Raw genomic sequence first — 19,473 nt, 5'->3', positions numbered from 1 at the left:
AGTTTGTCAGAATTTGTGTTTGGTTTTGTTCGTCCATCCGCCTCTTGAGGATTGACCACAAGTTCTCAATGGGATTAAGGTCTGAGGAGTTTCCTGGCCTTGGACCCAAAATTTTAATGTTTTGATCCCGAGCCACTTAGTTATCACTTTTGCCTAATGGCAAGGTTCTCCATCATGCTGGAAAAGGCATTGTTCGTCACCAAACTGTTCTTGGATGGTTGGGAGAAGTTGCTCTTGGAGGATGTTTTGGTACCATTCTTTATTCATGGCTGTGTTCTTAGGCAAAATTGTTAGTGAGCCCACTACCTTGTTTGAGAAGCAACCCCACACATCAATTGTCTCAGGATGCTTTACTGTTGGCATGACACAGGACTGATGGTAGCGCTCACCTTTCCTTTTCTGGACAAGTGTTTTTCCAGATGTCCCAAACAACATGAAAGGGGGATTCATCAGAGAAAATGACTTTACCCCAGTCCTAAGCAGTCCAATCCCTCTACCTTTTGCAGAATGTCAGTCTGCCCCTGATGTTTTTCCTAGAGAGAAATGGCTTCTTTGATGGCTTTCTTGACACTAGACCATTCTCCAAAAGTCTTCGCCTTACTGTGCATGCAGATGCACTCACACCTGCTGTTGCCATTCCTGAGCAAGCTCTGCAATGGTGGTGCCCCGATTCCACAGCTGAATCAACTTTAGGAGACGGTCCTGGCACTTGCTGGATGTTCTTGGGCGCACTGAAGCCTTCTTCACAACTATTTAATCTCGATCCTATAAATGGTTGATTTAGGTGCAATCTTGCTAGCAGCAATAGCCTTGCCTGTGAAGCGCTTTTTGTGCAAAGCAATGATGACTGCACGTGTTTCCATGCAGATAACTATGGTTAACAGAAGAAGAAGAATGATTTCAAGCACCCACTGTCCTTTTAAAGCTTCCAGTTTGTTATTCTAACTCAATCAGCATGACAGAGTGATCTCCAGCCTTGTCTTTGTTAACACTCTCACCTGTGTTAATGAAAGAATCACTGATCTGATGTCAGCTGGTCCTTTTGTGGCAGGGCTGAAATGCAGCGGAAATGTTGTTTTTCGAACAAAGTTCATTGTCTTGGCAAAGAGGGACTTTGAAATTAATTGCAATTCATCTGATCACTCTTCATGACATTCGGGAGTATTTGCAAATTGCCATCATAAAAACTGAGGAAGCAGACTTTGTGAAAAATAATATTTGTGTCATTCTCAAAACTTTTGGCCATCACTGTAGGTTATGGAGGATCTTTGACACAACTTCCTCTCAATGTTAAGAGGCCGTGGGGAGACAACATAAGGTCTACCTGCCTAAAGTATCTACGTATTGGAATGTTATCGCTAACCTTTTAAGAAATTACACCAAAGTCCCCATAACCAAAAACTATTCGTCTTTTGTTCAGGCCAGAAAGATGCAGGTTACTGTAATCAAGGCAAAAGATTACAGGGGAGTGAATAAGAGTTTTGGGGGATTCCATGGTGAGAATGAGCCAGATCTTGCACGTATTCCAGGGGTGACGGCCGCAGAATTTAGAGAGGGACTGAATGTAAGTTTTTGAAGAGAGGGAGGAGTCAAGGCTGATTCCTTTGCAGTGAATTTAAGGGACAGAGAGGTGGGTAATGTTATCAACAGAAGGAGGTGAGGAAGCCTTGGAGTTGGGGAAGACTATTATTTTTAGTCTTTGAAATATTGAGCTAAGAAACTGCTGGGACATCCAAGATGAGATGACTGAGAGACAGCGGGAGAGATCAGGAGAGGAAATATAAATTTGGGTGTGATCAACATTCAAGTGGTACCGGAATCCAAGAGAGCTGATGAGGTTACCAAAGAAGGAAGTGTAAAGGGAGAGAAGCAGGGGGGGGGGGAAGAATAGAGAAGAGGGGGTGGAGACCGGTGTAGCTTAAAAAAAGAAGAGGTTGCTGTGTTAAGTAGAAAACCAGGAGAGGACCGTGATCTAGAGGCTTATAGGTGTGGTGGTCAATGGTATTGAAGGCAGGAGAGAGGTTAAGAAGGATAAGGATGCAGAAGTGTCCGTTAGATTTAGTATAGAGAAGGCCGTTGGTGACTTTGGTGAGGCCAGTTTCAGTGTAGTGAAGGGTACAAAATCTGGTTATATCTGTTGCTATCTTTCTGTTGGCATCTAGTCTTTCTTTGTTTAGTACTGATACCATTCAGAAGTAATACTTGGAGAATCCCTGCAGAGTTTTATCTGATACCTGCTATTTAAAATTATTAGGCTCACCAGTTAAAGGTACTGTGACTACTGTTATAGCATATTACATATGTTTTGTTTCATTATATGTATCGCTGTATACTGACAGGTATGGGTATACAAATAATCATATTTGTTCCACAATGTAGCAGTCTTCTTTCTTCCTCTTCTTTTTTTCTTCTTCCTTTTTTATTTTTAATTTACTTGTGGGAGGAAAACACATTGACTTGTGAATCATATATACAGTAAAACATTATCAGTACATGAAACTGAAACAAATCTGCTTCTCACAAGACTTCCTGAAAGTGCTGTTCATTCAAGTTTAAATTGTTTACCTATAACCTCATTAGGGTTACAACTACAGGAAAAACAGGATCTGGCCTTTGACTTTTCTACATACACATACAGCAGTGTACTTATTTAAATTGACATATTAGTATATTTGCAGTCGTATTTTATATATGCCTGCTTTTGTTTACGTAATATTATTCTACTTGATGGTAATTTTTTCAGATTTTCCTAAAGCAATGATAGACTAGCTGTAGGCATGACGACCTTTAAACACTAAAATGTTACTACAAAATGTGTTAAACAAAGGAGTAAAAGGAGTTGTACAAATTTGGACCACACCACCTCTCACATGCAGTATATAGGAGGAAAGCTTCTAAACGACTCATATTGTTAGCTGAAGTCAGAAGCCGTATTGTACTGTCCGCTCACAAAACAGGAGGACCCAATCCTTTTGAATACAGCAGAATAACAGTGCTCTATAAAGAGAACTCGACAGATTGAGTCTTCCTGTGCTGAGGGCTCACAGCACAATCTTTTATAAATGTCTTGGCTTTACTTTCAATGGGACGTTTTTTTTGTGTCATCCCAGTTCACTGCTTATGAGAAAGCACATTTATAGGCAACTTCTGTAGATGTACATAATATCTATGTAATAAAAACACTATATGATAATAATTGTAAAAAGGGCAACTCTGAGGTCTCCTTACTCCCATTATTTGAGTTAAGACCTAAATAAACCTGAAGAACTGTATTTTAGGAGGGGGCTAGTGGTGCTAGGCAGAACTTTTTTTCTTTCCACCATTCACATATCCAGTTGGACACACAGTCATACAAAAGTGGGGACAGTGTGAATTTGTGAGGCATGTCCCAAAAGTGAAATATGTGTTTGCACCTGTGTCTGTGGTAGGCGGGCAGGCATAGAAGCGCATTTGTGAATAGCGAATATTACCCCATTTTCTATATGAGCAATGCAATATGGGACATCTATATAAGTTTCTAGGCTCCTTATTTGTGCCTGTTAAGTGCCCCAGAAAAGTACATGTGCCATTCTTTTGTTCAGGAGCACTACAGAGATGGATAGATCCAAGTACATAAAAGTAACTATATAAGAATTTGGAAAAGTATAGTTTTTTGAATTACCGTATATGCTCGAGTATAAGTCGACCCGAATATAAGCCGAGGCACCTAATTTTACCACAAAAAAATGGGAAAACTTATTGACTCGAGTATAAGCCTAGGGCGGGAAATGCAGCAGCTACTGGTAAATTTCAAAGTACACGAGACAAAAACAATCACAGTAATGGATGAAAATGGGCAGCCAGAGGAACAGAAAGAATAGGTGGTCTCGAACCCCTAGGAATACAACAACAATGGATTCCCTAGCGCAATAGAGAGATACAAAGGAAAGTGTAAATAAAAAGCAATATGAAAAATAAAAATAAGTAGATTGTAAAAAATGCAATATTGGATAAAACAATGGTAGACTAAATGTGGACTTACTCTTAAAAACAAGCAGGCATCTCTAGAGGATGTGATATCCGTTTGTATGTATGGGGCTGGTTACTGATTGCATATGTCCTCACAATACAATATAGCAACCGCCAATCTAACGGTGCTGTTAAAACATTGTCACAATAAAAACAAAGGGCCACGAGTCTGGGAAGGTTGGGTAGTGCATTTAACCTCCCTCCCCAGATGGTGTGTCCAAGTAGTCTATGCAAAGGTCCTCCTTCCAGGTAGGGATCCCGCTCCTGGCAGGTGTGTGCTTCTAATGATGTACCAGGAAGCAATCTCAAAGTCTCTGCATACAAGTGAATAACAACGGCATAGTCGGTAGGACAATACCAAAAGTTTATCCAGGCAGTGAGAAACTGATGTGCTCGGGACCACTGTGTGGCTGCCGTAAATCCCGATGATGTGGTGGTATTCCCCTGTGTAAGCGCTGTGCGCTCCGTGTCTGGCTCTGTTGCCGGATGTGCTGGTGATGCAACCCGCGCATGCGCGGTAACCGGTGTTCGGAGTCCTGAGCATCACTCGAGTATAAGCCGAGGGGGGGCTTTTTCAGCACAAAAAATGTGCTGAAAAACTCGGCTTATACGCGAGTATATACAGTATACCTTTTTTCTCCCCCATGTAAGCTGGTGTAATAAAAAACTTATTTCAATGTGCTGCCAAAAGAACTGTCTCGAAAAACAATAAATATTATGTTGCTTGAGTACACTAAGAAATTGAAAGCAACTACAGTCATGGGCAAAAGTCTTGAGAATGACACAAATATTATTTTTCACAAAGTCTGCTGCCTCAGTTTTTATGAAGGCAATTTGCATATACTCCAGAATGTCATGAAGAGTGATCAGATGAATTGCAATTAATTAATTTGGAGAATGGTCTGGTGTCTAGAAGGCCAGGAAAGAAGCCATTTCTCTCTAGGAAAAACATCAGGGACAGACTGATATTCTGCAAAAGGTACAGGGATTAGACTGCTGAGGACTGGGGTAAAGTCATTTTCTCTGATGAATCCCCTTTCGGATTGTTTGGGACATCTGGAAAACGCTTGTCCGGAGAAGAAAAGGTGAGTGCTACCACCAGTCCTGTGTGATGCCAACAGTAAAGCATCCCGAGACATTTATCTGTGGGGTTGCTTCTCAGTCAAGGGAGTAGGGTGACTCACAATTTTGCCTAAGAACACAGCCATGAATAAAGAATGGTACCAAAACATCCTCCAAGAACAACTTCTCCCAACCATCCAAGATCAGTTTGGTGATGAACAATGCCTTTTCCAGCATGATGGAGCACCTTGCCATAAGGCAAAAGTGATAACAGTGGCTCGGGGATCAAAACATTGAAATTTGGGTCCATTGGCCAGGAAAGTCCCAGGACCTTAATATCATTGAGAACTTGTGGTCAATCCTCAAGAGGCGGGTGGACAAACAAAAGCCCACAAATCCTGACAAGCTCCAGGCATTGATTAGACAAGAATTGGCGGCCATCGGTCAGTATGTGGCCCAGAAGTTGATAGACAGCATGCCAGGGCGAATTGCAGAGGTCTTCAAAAAGAAGGGTCAACATTGCAAATATTGACTCTTTGAATAAACTTAATGTATTTGTCAATGAAAGCCTTTGACATTTATGAAATGCTTGTAATTTTACTTCAGTATACCATAGCAACATCTGACAAAAAGGTCTAAAAATACTGAAGCAGCAAACTTTATGAAAACTAATACTTGTCATTCTCAAAACTTTTGGCCATGACTGTAGGTACTATAAGGTGAGCATGGTATTCAAGATATTAAGCAAATGGTAAGTGGTGGTAACTATTGGTGCATATAACTAGAGTCAGTGCACCTGCTGCATTCATTCATCATTCTGTGTTTTTCTAAATGAGGATGATATTCATTGGGTCAGGTTAGACCACCCTGTAGCCGGTTGTTGATAAGAATGTTATTGGCCTCATCCAACTCCCAGGGTATGGGCTAGTTAACATGTTGCAAAACTAATCCTCTAAACTTTAATAACAGAGAGTAGTGATGCACTGCTCCAGGCAAACTGGTGTGGGAATATTGTGTGTAGTGCACTTCTGTATGAAATTTATACATACAGCTATGGTGACCTATAAAAATGTAATCAACTCTGTACATGCATGTTAATGCAGCTATTATATCACACCATATTTCTGTTTCCTTAGGCCTTTGTTGAGGCTCAGAACAAGCTGACAATGCCATTTCTTGAAAAATGCCCTGCTAGACGGCTATTTAAAGAACGTATGACAGAGCTGTATGACTATCCAAAATATAGCTGCCATTTCAAGAAAGGGAATAGGTAACTATAACGTACATATTATTTTTTGCTAAAGTGACCTTACACATGGATAATTTTGGATACTTTCAAACCAGTTAAGTTGAAATTGAAGCGTTTATGGTCTATTGAGGGAACATCCAAACAAATTGTATTCAGACAGATGGAATGGAAAACCTGATAACACATTATCAGCACATGTATGGCATCATTGGCCTACTGGAACAAAGAGGTTTCTTGCGGTCATGTCAGATTCAACAGGTGTGCCCAAGTCTGCTGCACATTCAGTGGCAAAATAAATAAATAAATACCATCGATTTTTCACTGTCTAGCCACTTGAAACTGTACTAAAATAGACAAACTCACTTTATTACCTACTGTTATATACTCACATAAAAAACCCAAAATGTTTTTTTTTTATGTGACACATAAAAAAACTAATTTGGTTTGTAAAGTGCTCACACTACAACATGTGTTTTGTTAAATTAGTCATGATAATTTTTAATGTACAAAACACACCTTTAGTCCATTAAGACCTTTTAGCGTTTATACCAGGACTGAAAAGGTTGACAGTGCTGCTAAAAATGTATTGCTGGCGTCTAACTTTTTAGCCATTTCTATTTATGTCAATGGATGCACATCTTTCCCGGATCCTGAAAAATCCTGCTGGCTCTTGAATTGTACATTATTTTGTCCTCGCCTGGTTATACTATATCATTAATGACGTGCTTAATGGTCTGTTGAAATGTAAAGATATGGGTTAAAATAAATTCACTGTTATTTTAACCCATGTACAATTGTTGCAACAATGTGTATTAAAGTACATATTAAAATATCTTGTCTAATAAGTTAGTATGTTGGTGATGCTTTGTTTTTATTTTGCTGGTAGCTGCTCCTATTAACTCTTTATTTCTCCTTTTAAAAACTCTCAGGTACTTTTATTTCTACAATTCTGGCCTTCAGAATCAGAGAGTGATATATGTTCAGGACTCTCTAGAAGATGAACCCCGAGTTTTTCTTGATCCTAATACATTTTCGGAAGATGGCACAATTGCTTTGCAAGGTCAGTTCTCTTTCTCTAGGTTCAGCCAGTTTAAATTAAATGAGCATTTTACAACCTCTAGTAGGTATTGTTGAGTTAGGACATCCATTGTATGTATAAGTAAATCCTAAACCTAATACGATTCCAAATCCTGTTTACAGTTCATTTCATTTTGTGCATATGTGCTTTATGTACATACATTGACACACACCCCTATTCCATTTGAGCTCGTCTACATATGCTTTGCATGACATTTTGCGACTATTTATTTAGATGGCATATTTACTTGAGACATAAAGCGTAAGAAGCGCTTGGCTCACACAGTCAATGACACTCCGGTTCCTCACATTGTCATATATAGCTTACAGGCAGGGCCCTCTTACCTCTCTGTCTGTCTGTATCACCCAGTATTGTTTTATTAGTGTTTGTTCCCAATTGTAAAGCGCTACGGAATTTGCTGGTGCTATATAAATAAATGTTGATATACACTATATAGAGTGGACAGGTTTGCCTTTACTTTCCAGTATGACAATGTTCCATGCTTTTGTTTTATATTCCCATATTAATAAGCTCTGTAAAACCGCACCTTAATTGAGAAAAACGAATCATACTGTTTACTGATTCAAAACATTCTGCAATCTTATGCTTAATCTTATAGCTGCAAATATATGCACTCTTTGTAGTTCATTATAGTATCTTGTTCTGCAAAAGGAAATCTGAATATTGCTTGGAATGCTTTTTGTGCCCTTGTTCCTTCTGCAATTGATGATCCATTGCAGTTTCACTCTATGTGCTTGTCCATTAAAATGGATGCCACAGCACATAATTAAGTACTTGATATCACAAAGCATGAAGAAATGGCTTTTCTTTATAAGCCTCAACATTTTTCCACTCTTGTAAATGACCCACTCTCGTCTTTTTCTTATTATTTCCTCTAGAGTCTAAAGGGTCACACAGAACTACATTACCTAGCGTTGAGCAGAACTCCGCACAACAGACTTTAAAAAGGGATCATGGGGAGAATTCCCTGCGGAGCATAAGCAAAATACCTAGTTCAAAGTGTGCCTTTGCTTCGTCAAGCATTCTACCTGCATGGTCTCCAATGTGAATGGGGCTAGCAATTCCCTTCGGCAGCAATGATTCCTTTCTAAGTCCCGGTTGGGATGTGGGCTGCTCTTTTTACTGCTGAATGAATGTACCACATCATCATCATCACCATTTATTTATATAGCGCCACTGATTCCGCAGCGCTGTACAGAGAACTCATTCACATCAGTCCCTGCCCCATTGGAGCTTACAGTCTAAATTCCCTAACATACACAGAGAGAGAGAGAGACTATGGTCAATTTTTGATTGCAGCCAATTAACCTAATTCTATGTTTTTGGAGTGTGGGAGGAAACCGGAGCACCCGGAGGAAACCCATGCAAACACAGGGAGAACATACAAACTTCACACAGATAGGGGCATGGTCGGGAATTGAACTTATGACCCCAGCGCTGTTAGGTAGAAGTGCTAACGACTTCGCCACCATGCTGCCTTTCCATTTCGTACAGCTGCCCTCTTTGTCTCCTCTTTACTGCTAAATTTTCTGACCATGTGACTACCAGGAGTATGAAACAAATATATATCTGTTTTTACTACAAAGTTAGAATGCAGGCTTTTGAAGTTTTAAATCTGATTTCTCAGTTGTATCTTTCATTTCATTTGCATTTTTCCATTCTAATCATAATTGAACATGTTACTGTTGTCCAGGCTCTGCTTTCTCTGAGGATGGAGAGTATTTTGCCTATGGGTTAAGTAGCAGTGGCTCTGACTGGGTTACAATCAAGTTCATGAAAGTCTGCAACCAGGAAGAACTCCCAGATGTCCTAGAAAGAGTGAAATTCAGCTGCATGTCTTGGACCCATGATGGTGTTGGGATATTCTACAACTGTTATCTAAAACAAGAGGGCAAAAGTGATGGTGAGTAACATTAGGGATGAATGGGGAAATTCAGTCAATGCAGTGGTGTTTTATTTCCCCAGATGTGCTCTGTTTATTTGTGTATTTGTTAAATGTTTTATAATGTCATGGTAATGGTTGTTTTAAAACAAAAACGAAAAAATATTATTATATAAAATAGAGAGCCCCAGCTGAACAGGACATTCATATAATTAAAGTATACAAGTCCATAAATAAAGAGTTACTAAAACAGTAAAAAACAATAATTCAAGCTAACCTGTTATTCCTTAATCCATGTACAAGGTGTACAAGTTTGTGTACTTAGATACAAACAACTCTGATGTTATTACCAGATTGTTTTTTCTTCTTTATTTAATTGGGCTTTAACTGTGCATCAGGTAACTTAACACATTTAGGTGTAAATTATAAAAAACCTAAAATAAATGATATTTGAATAAAAATAAATATTTATTTTCTTAGCATTTTGATTGTTTAAATATATATAATTTTTTTTACCATATTCTATTCCAAAAGGTACAGAGACATCCACCAATCTGCATCAGAAGCTATTTTATCATGTCCTGGGAACAGACCAGTCGCAAGATGTTTTATGTGCTGAATTTCCAGATGAGCCTAAATGGATGGGGGGTGCTGAGGTGAGAGAGTGTTTGAGGCATATTTTTATAATTTAAAACTTCAAAATAAAAAGTGTGTGTTCTAAACAGTGCTCATTGGATTTGCAACCCAAAAATATCTTCTAACAACTATACACAAGTTGATGAAAAGTTACTTAGAATTTAAAGAAATAATCAAGCACTATCTATCTCTCACGAAACTCAATGTGAATAAAGTGATGAATAAAATATACTTCATTTCAATTGGGTGTATGAAATAATCTTCAAAAATTCCCAATAATGGGACCAATCATAATGGAAATAGAGAAAAACACAGAATAATAGTGCAATACTGTATTAAACAAGCAAATAATGTTCAATTTAAATTCCATTCATGAAATGTTCTGTAGTTGAAATATTCATTGTTATAATCCCACTCTTGTGAGTGAATTTACAGGAAGATTACTTTAACTATTGCGTGATATCAATAATTCCTATGGATCGTCTTCCAAACAAGTGTCCCCTGTAGGTATTAAAACTACTAGATACATTCTTTTAATTCAAGTCTTGAAATAATGGTCTTTAGGGTTCCAAAATGTAGAACTTTGATTGTGAGTTAGAATTCTCTCATTGGATCGTCAGGATGTTGATGTATATAATTCAAAAAGGGGAAAAAAGAAGAATCTAATGCATTATGTTTATAAGATGGTATACAAAAAATTATTATTATTATAATACTAGACAAAAGTAACTTGTATAAAATAAACACAGGTAGCAAAATAAAGAGTGCAGATGCTCCTACCAAACAGATGAGAAAAGCAATCACAGAGTATGTAGATCTTTCACAATATCCAGGGATGTTACTGGACAGTACTTGAAACCCAGATGTTACAATGAGTGTGAATGCAGGTGACAGAGCAACCTACCTTTTTAGTTTAACATCTGGATCTATTTATTTTGCTTTGCAGTGTGGGGGACTCCTCATAATTTCCAGCTATTTATATAACGGCACTAATTCCGCAGCGCTGTACAGAGAGCTTGCATCAGTCCCTACCACATTGGAGCTTACAGTCTAAATTTCCTAACACAGACAGAGAGAGACTAAGGTCTGTGAACCTACTAGCATGTTTTTGGAGTCATGACCCCAGCGTGTGTGGCAGCAATGCTAACGACTGTGCCACCGTGCTGCCCGCAATCATATACAATTACGTAAAAATAAATGGGGAACTATATAAGGGGACATTAAATTTGGCAAAAGGTGTCTCTGTAACGTCTGCGGAGACACCTCGCGCCGATGTTATGGCTCCAAACTCTGCTCATTTTTCGTGAGATTCCTATAGAAATTGTGTGCAATGTGGCATGCGGACAACGCACTGTGCACATCGCAAGCAATTAGATCTCCCCCATAAAGTTTTCTGGAAGTGGATTTTATCTTTTGTGGACTATATTGTCTGTAACCTACAGAACCAGCAACAGACCATTCTTCAAAATTGTCAATATAATAAGCCAGTTCTCAGTTAACCTGTATTTTCCTGGAGATGAGCAGCTTGGCAGTATTAATGCCTTATATGAATACAAAAACGCAATTGTTGGTGCTCCTCCATACCACATCAAAACTATATATATTTAACACTATGAAATATGACACATTAGTTTATATTTTAATCAAAACATTTAAGCTTCCAACCCATTGTCACGGATCCTCATTTTCTTCCGAAACCTACACTTATATGATTTAGACATTACTGAAATGCAGCTAAATAATGTACATTGACCCTTCAACTGTCCAGCCAGCACATTAAAACTAATTTGGTTGTGGTTTAAAGTAAAAAAAAAAAATTGGTTTCCTTACATGAGAAGTGTTCATGATTGCCCTGCTTTTCAGGGATAGCTAAAGTATATATGTGAGGGTAGGACTTGCAAGAAATGAGAACCATTTAGGTTGCAAGCTTAACTGTTTTGGTCAAAGTTTCATTTTGATAGGTTATACAGATTTGCAGTAGTAAGGATAAATGCTGACAATTGCTTTATTGTCGTAATCCGGTAAAGGTTAATTAATGTATTTTACTTGCTCTGGAACCATCTCCCTTGTTGTCACACAGGGAAATTCACTCTCTGTATTTCAGAGAGACCCTGGAATACATAGTGAATTGGTTATGTAAGAGAAATAAGAGCATCTTGAATCATCCTAGAATATGGTTTGTATAGTCTTGTGTGGAATGGCACAACTAATACTAGTTGGGACTCCCAAGTAGATTTATTGTAAGACCATTGTATGACAATATCTGAAGTAGTACAGTATAATTGATAAGAGTTACTGTTTATTTTGACCAGTGCAATTACATTAGTAATATGTACAATTTAATTTAGTAATTGTATTTCAGTATTTACCTTGCCCTTTCTAGAACATTTTAGAATTCTTTTTTTTTTTTTAAAGTAGTTTTTATTAGGGTTTTTTCAAAACAAAACAGTGAAATTGAAACATACCAAGAAAATGTATAAACATACAGGGGGGTATTCAGTTGACGGCGGGATCGCCGAAAATCCCGCGCTCAAAAAATATTACCATTAATACTGTACTATCTCGCTGGATTTCAGCTGCGAGCTGAAATCCAGCGAGTAAATTACCGTATTAACGGTTTTCCCGCGCAGGATTACGGTAATATTTTTTGAGCGCGGGATTTTCGGCGATCCCGCCATCAATTGAATATGCCCCACAGTATACATATGAAATTCCAAAATGTTTACACACAATAGTAAAAAAGACTTAGCTAAATTATCTAGAATCTGGTATGTTATTCAGGAAAAAGAAAAATGTTGTTTGTTTTTATTTTTCAGAGGGAGGGGGGAGACGAACAATGGGGGAAGGAAAGATTTTAGGGATGGGAAGGGGAACAGGGAAATATTCTTGTTTTATGCATCAGATTATAGGGAAGAGGAGCGTTAACCCGTATGGTTGTTTGGCGATCAAATTAATTTAGGATGTTTCTAAGTCTTATAGGCGTAGTGATCCTTCTTAAACCTGACGGGGGAACTTATCAAAACAACAGAGACTTGTCAAACGGTTGTCAAGTGAGGCTCAGCATCATAGTAATTCGTCCAGGAAGACCACATTTTTTTCAAACTCACTGGTTTGTCTTTGAGAAGAGCTGTGATGCTCTCCATCCTATAGGTTGACCACCAAACTTTATTATTAGTGGCTGAGAGCGAGGGGGGAGAGGTGTTTTTCCATAGAGCGGCAATTAAACATTTAGAGGCATTTAATATGTGATTGATAAGTTTTTGCGTGGAGCGACTAGTGCCCGGGAGCCGTCTAGGAAGAAGTGAGTATAGGGGGGACTCGGGCATTTCAACCTATGTAATATCCTTGATGAAATTATGAATTTGTTGCCAATAAGGACATTTTAGAATTTTATAGCTTTCATATGTAGTAAGCCTTAGAAGTGCTTGGCTTAAAAGCATCCCTAACTACTGACCGCATTGTTTTATAAAAAAATTTTTTGTAATCAAAGTATTACTTTTCCCTTTGTATTTTCAAAAATGTATAGGTGTAGCAGAAATGTAACAGTGTATGCACTTTGCTGGAGGGTGCCATAGTCTATTGGGCTTATGCATAGTTGCATGCTCCTGATTTTGCAATGTTATTTCTCCACTACATTAATTGAATAAAATGAATGTTAGCAACAGCTTTTACAGTAAATGTTTAATTATGTTCATGATATAAAAAAGAGCACGTAGGTGAGAAAATTAAAGCAGAGGTCTTTTACAGTGGTTGTGAAGTATGTTGGTCTGTCTCTCTCTGTTTTTCACTTGCCGTGTACCTCTTTTATTTATGCTTATGTCTACTTTCATCCAAACAATAATTATCTACCTGTTTACACTATAGTAAACGTCTAAATACTCTATAACCTTTATCGCTACAATTATGCTTCACTCTGTTAAACTGGTTTACTTTTTGCTAATTTATCATTGAAATTGCTTTATTTTCTTTACCTTTTCTTTTGCCAAATTTACCACACTATAGTGTAGTTCTTTATGGATGTATTAGTTTTTTTGTCCAGCAGAGGGAGCTAGCTGTACATTTTGTACAGTTTATGAATGGTGTAAATATTATAAATTTTTAGATGCGGTCTTACCTTTTTGATTATTATAACTCTTATTTCATTGACTGTAATTATTTTATTTATTTTTGTTATATTTATGAGTTCTGTGTTAACAGAAATATTCACGTTCTGTCACCTTGTTCTCAGTATAATACTGGAATGTTTCCTTCAAAATGGGAGGAACTTTGTATAATAAATTAGTAACTGACAGATTTCCATACACAGTAAAAATCCAGCTGCTGTTCATCAAATGATTTCTTTAATGCTTCACTTGCTGCATCAGCTTGGTAACATGGCATTCCCATATATGTTATTCTTGTAGAAATAAATATTGTGTATATTGAAACATACACCTCTTTCTCTGTAAAATGTTTTGACACTTGTTGTGCTTAACACAATGTGTGTTTTTTTTTTTCTCTTTCTAGCTACAAAGCTGCAGTGTTATTACAGTCATATTAGATATGTGGTAAATAATGTCAGTTTTGTCACACTGATGTTAAATTGCATGGGAATTGCTAGGGATGAAGCATTGTGACGATGAATGTATGTCTAATTGGCGTTTCCTTAGCTATGCTCTGGGAATACCTGCATCAGGTTGACCTAGTGCTAAAGCCAGCAATTCTATATCCTGATCAGAAATCCTGAGGCATTGGAATAATTTATAGAAAATAAGCATAATCCTCCTCTGCCTGCTCCACATTCCCAGTTTGTTCAGATGTGTGCATCATCCATAGCTTCTTATGAAATCTTCAGATACATGCCACCTATCTCTGTCATCAGACAGATAAAAAGGCTGCTCACTCTAGGGAAATTGGAACCATCATTCATGTTCAGACACTGCCTACGAAATCATAATCAAAATAGTTATACATTTCTTGTGAAATGTAAAAATTGGATTTCTAGGTGCTGCAGCAGAATGAATACAGTATATATTATTCTGTGTTTTAAAATCCATTTTGTGTGGTATAGAAAAACCACAACATTGATACACTTACAGCTTGGAGCCAAGCACAAGCTAATCAAGTATACTTGTTACATGTTCATTAAACATAAACAAATGTAAAATTACACTTTCCACAACACTAAGTTTTGCCTCCATACTCTTGCAGATATTTAATTTTCCCTTTCCGTATTCTATCCCCTCTAATAACACACACCACTGTTACCTATTATGCTTTCTTATGTTATGGTCTCTGAGCTGAACGGGTTTGAGTTTAACACAGCTTTTTGCTTGCTGCTCAGAGCTGCGAGCAAAAATTAGCGTTGAAATTACCGTACTAACAGTAAGAATGCGCACTATAACTGTAATTTTCCCCTATATGTCTACATGCTAGACCTTTAATTACAGTGTAACACCACTAAAATGTTACTGTACGGTAATTGCTGTATCTTATTACCGCTGCCACGGCAATTTCAGCGTCGATTTTTCTGAGAGCAGAAATCCGTTAAATTAACTATATTGACTGTTGGAGTTAATGGAAATCCCTTCCAATATCTTAGCTGCAAAGAACTATCATAGAACATATGTTAAAACTATTTCTGTTTTTCTCAATTTGTATTGTACATGTACATGATGAATGTTCTAAAGGGGGCATTGCTGACTTTCATTTTCATAAATGGAAGTGTGTTTGTGTACTCCAGTAATGAAAATGGCTGTAACGTGCATGTAATAGTATTTTTTTTTTTACACAGATATGGATGAAATGGACTAGTGAGCCTAATAAAACCGATTACCAGTTAATTTAGTATACCGTCATGGCCAAAAGTTTTGAGAATGGCACAAATATTATTTTGCAGAAAGTCTGCTGCCTCCGTTTTTATGATGGCAATTTGCATATACTCCAGAATGTCATGAAGAGGGATCAGATGAATTAATTTCAGATGCAATTAATTTCAAAGTCCCTCTTTGCCATGACAATGAACTTTATCCCAAAAACAACATTTCCACTGCATTTCAGTCCTGCCACAAAAGGGCCAGCTGACATCACGTCAGTGATTCTCTCGTTAACACAGGTGAGAGTGTTGATGAGTACAAGGCTGGAGATCACTCTGTCATGCTGATTGAATTAGAATAACAGACTGAAAGCTTTAAAAAGAGGGTTGTGCTAGAAATCATTGTTCTTCCACTGTTAACCAAGGTTACATGCAAGGAAACGCGTACAGTCATCATTGCTTTGCACAAAAAGGGCTTCACCGACATGGATATTGCTGCTAGTAAGATTGCACCTAAATCAGACATTTATCGGATCATCAATAACTTCAAGGAGTGAGGTTCAATGGTTGTGAAGAAGGTTTCAGGGCACCCAGAAACATCCAGCAAGTGCCAGGACCGTCTAATAAAGTAAATTCAGCTGTGGGATCGGGGCACCGCTAGTGCAGAGCTTGCTCAGGAATGGCAGCAGGCAGGTGTGAGTGCATCTGCACTCACAGTGAGGCGAAGACTTTTGGAGGATGGCCTGGTGTCAAGAAGGCCAGCAAAGAAGCCACTTCTCTCCAGGAAAAACAACATCAGGGACAGACTAATATTCTGCAAAAGGTACAGGGATTGGACTGCTGAGAACTGGGATACAGTAATTTTCTCTGATGAATCCTCTTTCAGATTGTTTGGGGCATCTGGAAAAACACTTGTCCGGTGAAGGAAAGGTAAACGGTACCATCAGTCCTGTGTCATGCCAGCAGTAAAGCATCTTGAGACCATTCATGTGTGGGGGGTTGCTTCTCAGCCAAGGGAGTGGGCTGACTCACAATTTTGCCTAAGAACACAGCCATGAATAAAGAATGATACCAAAACATCTTCCAAGAGCAGCTTCTCCCAACCATCCAAGAACAGTTTGGTGACAAACCATGCCTTTTCCAGCATGATGGAGCACCTTGCCATAAGGTAAAAGTGATAACGAAGTGGCTCGTGGATCACAACATCAAATTTTTTGGTCCATTGGCCAGGATACTCCCCAGACCTTAATCTCATTGAGAACTTGTGGTCGATCCTCAAGCGGCGGATGGACAAATAAAAACCCACAAATTCTGACAGTGATTGACAGCATGCGAATTGCAGAGGTCTTCAAAATGAAGGGTCAACACTGCAAATATTGACTCTTTGCATAAACGTAATGTAATTGTCAATAAAAGCCTAAGACACTTATGAAATGCTTGTAATTTTACTTCAGTATAACATAGCAACATCTGACAAAAAGGTCTAAAAACACTGAAGCAGCAAACTTTGTGAAAACCAATACTTGTGTCACTCTCAAAACGTTTGGCCATGACTGTATTTGAGAAATGTTTTAGCACTGTAGCTCATCATGTTAGTCTTTGATGGGACTTTGCGCACAATCGAATTTTGCTCTAAGTATCACAAGGAGAAGGACTCTGCAACCATATTCTTATTACTTGGGATGGCCATAGCTCTGTAACAGCTCAGAGCACTAATAGTATAGAGAGAGCCCAAATCGCATTGTAAATGTCATTACTTTATAATTATGAATAACAAAATTTCCAGTTTTCTAACAGTCATTGTGAGCATACTGTTTAAAATTGTTTGCAAAGTTGGCATTTGTACAAAATTTGAAAACTACTTGCATGCATGTATCCATCCTGACAGCTACAGCGCCACCCACTGTAAAATGTAAGTAGTGGCAGCTTGACACAGAAGAGGCCTTGACATGTTTTCGGGGTTTGACAGTACAATGCGTCCCATTGTGCTGAGACATGTTTTGTTAAATTTAAAATATGCCTTATATGGCAAGACTAGGTTTTTCATTCATAGGTGTTTATTCTTCTTTTCAATCCTCTCAATACCATTAGGTTTCAGATGATGGTCGGTACGTCATATTGTCTATACGAGAGGGCTGTGATCCAGTGAATCGTTTGTGGTTTTGCGATCTACACAAGCAATCAAACGGTATTACTGGTGAGTAATGTGTTTTACTTTCAGGCAATACCTTTTAATGTGTACTTATAAATTGTTGTTTTTTTTGTTTTTTTTTATTCTGTGAACAAACTAGATAAAAAAGACAATCTTATTCTATTTGCAAATCTTCAGCTGGTTTGTTATTTGACATGTTGTACTGTTCTTGAATTTAAGTTGTTCTATTCGTTTAAGGAGACGGCCTCCTCCTGCATGTAATAATACTGGCAAGTGCTTAATCAACCATACACTAAGTAGGATAAAGAAAAGCAGCAGGAGCTGATCCTTCAGTGGCCAAGCATAATATAACCTGTAGATCACCACCTCTATTTGAGAAATCGGCTGCGTTTTCCGCTTTATAATGCTTTTACCCTGTCGCTGCAACTGTAAATTAGGTCATTATCTCCATGTACGTGAAGTAAAAGTTAATACAGCGACAATTGTACGTGGCAAAACATTTGCTGTTCTGATTGACAGCTTGTTTTAACATTGAGCTCTTTTCTGTGTGTATGATTTTGAAGCTCATGGAAATGTAAACAATTATTTGGTAAATGTTGTGAAGTAATAATATGAATATTTGAAATATTTTGAGAATTCCAGAAGAAAAATCTCAAAAGAAATGCCATTTAATCTGAAAACTGTCCTCTGCCCTGACATGACTGGCAGGTTCTCCGTTCCATATTGGGCTTAATTTATGTGTTTGCGCTAAATGTTTAAAATTTGTTTTTGGGAAGATTCATCAAAGTGAATTGTTTGCCCTTTGGTCCCTAATATAAAGCCCATAAAAGAAAAGAAAAAGAAAATATGCTAGCAAAAGAAAGCCTTAACTGTTCCAAAAAAAACCCATACAGACAAAGAATACCCCAACAAAATTGGTGCAAACCCACAAAATTATTATTGCAAGAGCACAAATTTAGCACAGAAGCCCAATAGTTAAAGTTCATGTCCCTATAACTTCATTAGACCTTGTATAGTGGATAAACATTTTAGAAGGTTTTCCCCTCTCTACTGCTTGAAGTTATATTGGAACACACATTCAGGGTGATTATACCGGCATTAGCAGGACCAGCGCTACCATTAGGTGCTCCTTGGGAGCCTACTGTTAGAATGAAAACACACAGAATGAATGACATAATGTCACTCATTCAGTGTTTTTAACGTCCTTTCAGCGCCCTCACACTGACCTCCGTTTTTATTAAACTACTGTCTGGCATTTATGCTTTACTGATAGCTGTACAAGTGTCTGTCTATTTCTCTCCATACCCTTTTTCCTGGTGCCATAATTGTTTTGTTGGTATAAATTAGAATAGTTTATAGCACATAAATCTGCTCGTCACAGCTTGCTCTTATAGTTTAATTTCAGCTAATACAGAGATCTTTATCCTTTTTGACATTCTACAGATCATCATACACATCCACGTGCTCACAAGGGCACATGCGGTTAGGTAACCTTTCAGTCAGGTATATTGCACTACAACCTACATAGATTTTTTTATGCTATGATTAGGTCTTTCTCCGGAATTCACTTCTTATTTTTGCTGCAATGCCC

The 19,473-nt window shown here is 38.0% G+C and overlaps 1 protein-coding gene across 1 annotated transcript in view; it reads left to right on the top strand.

The window, feature by feature from the left end:
* PREP (prolyl endopeptidase) overlaps nucleotides 1-19,473 on the top strand; it is an 89,722-nt gene that overhangs the window by 3,017 nt on the left and 67,232 nt on the right. The window contains exons 3-7 of the mRNA XM_075202849.1: nucleotides 6,207-6,340; nucleotides 7,249-7,379; nucleotides 9,112-9,321; nucleotides 9,835-9,956; nucleotides 17,822-17,927. Of these exons, the coding sequence (XP_075058950.1) occupies nucleotides 6,207-6,340; nucleotides 7,249-7,379; nucleotides 9,112-9,321; nucleotides 9,835-9,956; nucleotides 17,822-17,927 (703 nt within the window). The remainder of the gene's footprint in view (nucleotides 1-6,206; nucleotides 6,341-7,248; nucleotides 7,380-9,111; nucleotides 9,322-9,834; nucleotides 9,957-17,821; nucleotides 17,928-19,473) is intronic.

Source organism: Mixophyes fleayi, chromosome 3, assembly GCF_038048845.1.
Source record: "Mixophyes fleayi isolate aMixFle1 chromosome 3, aMixFle1.hap1, whole genome shotgun sequence".
NCBI classification, from domain to species: Eukaryota; Metazoa; Chordata; class Amphibia; order Anura; family Limnodynastidae; genus Mixophyes; species Mixophyes fleayi.
The sequence above is the reverse complement of the archived record's forward strand: the minus strand, read 5'-3'. Positions and strand labels throughout refer to the sequence as shown.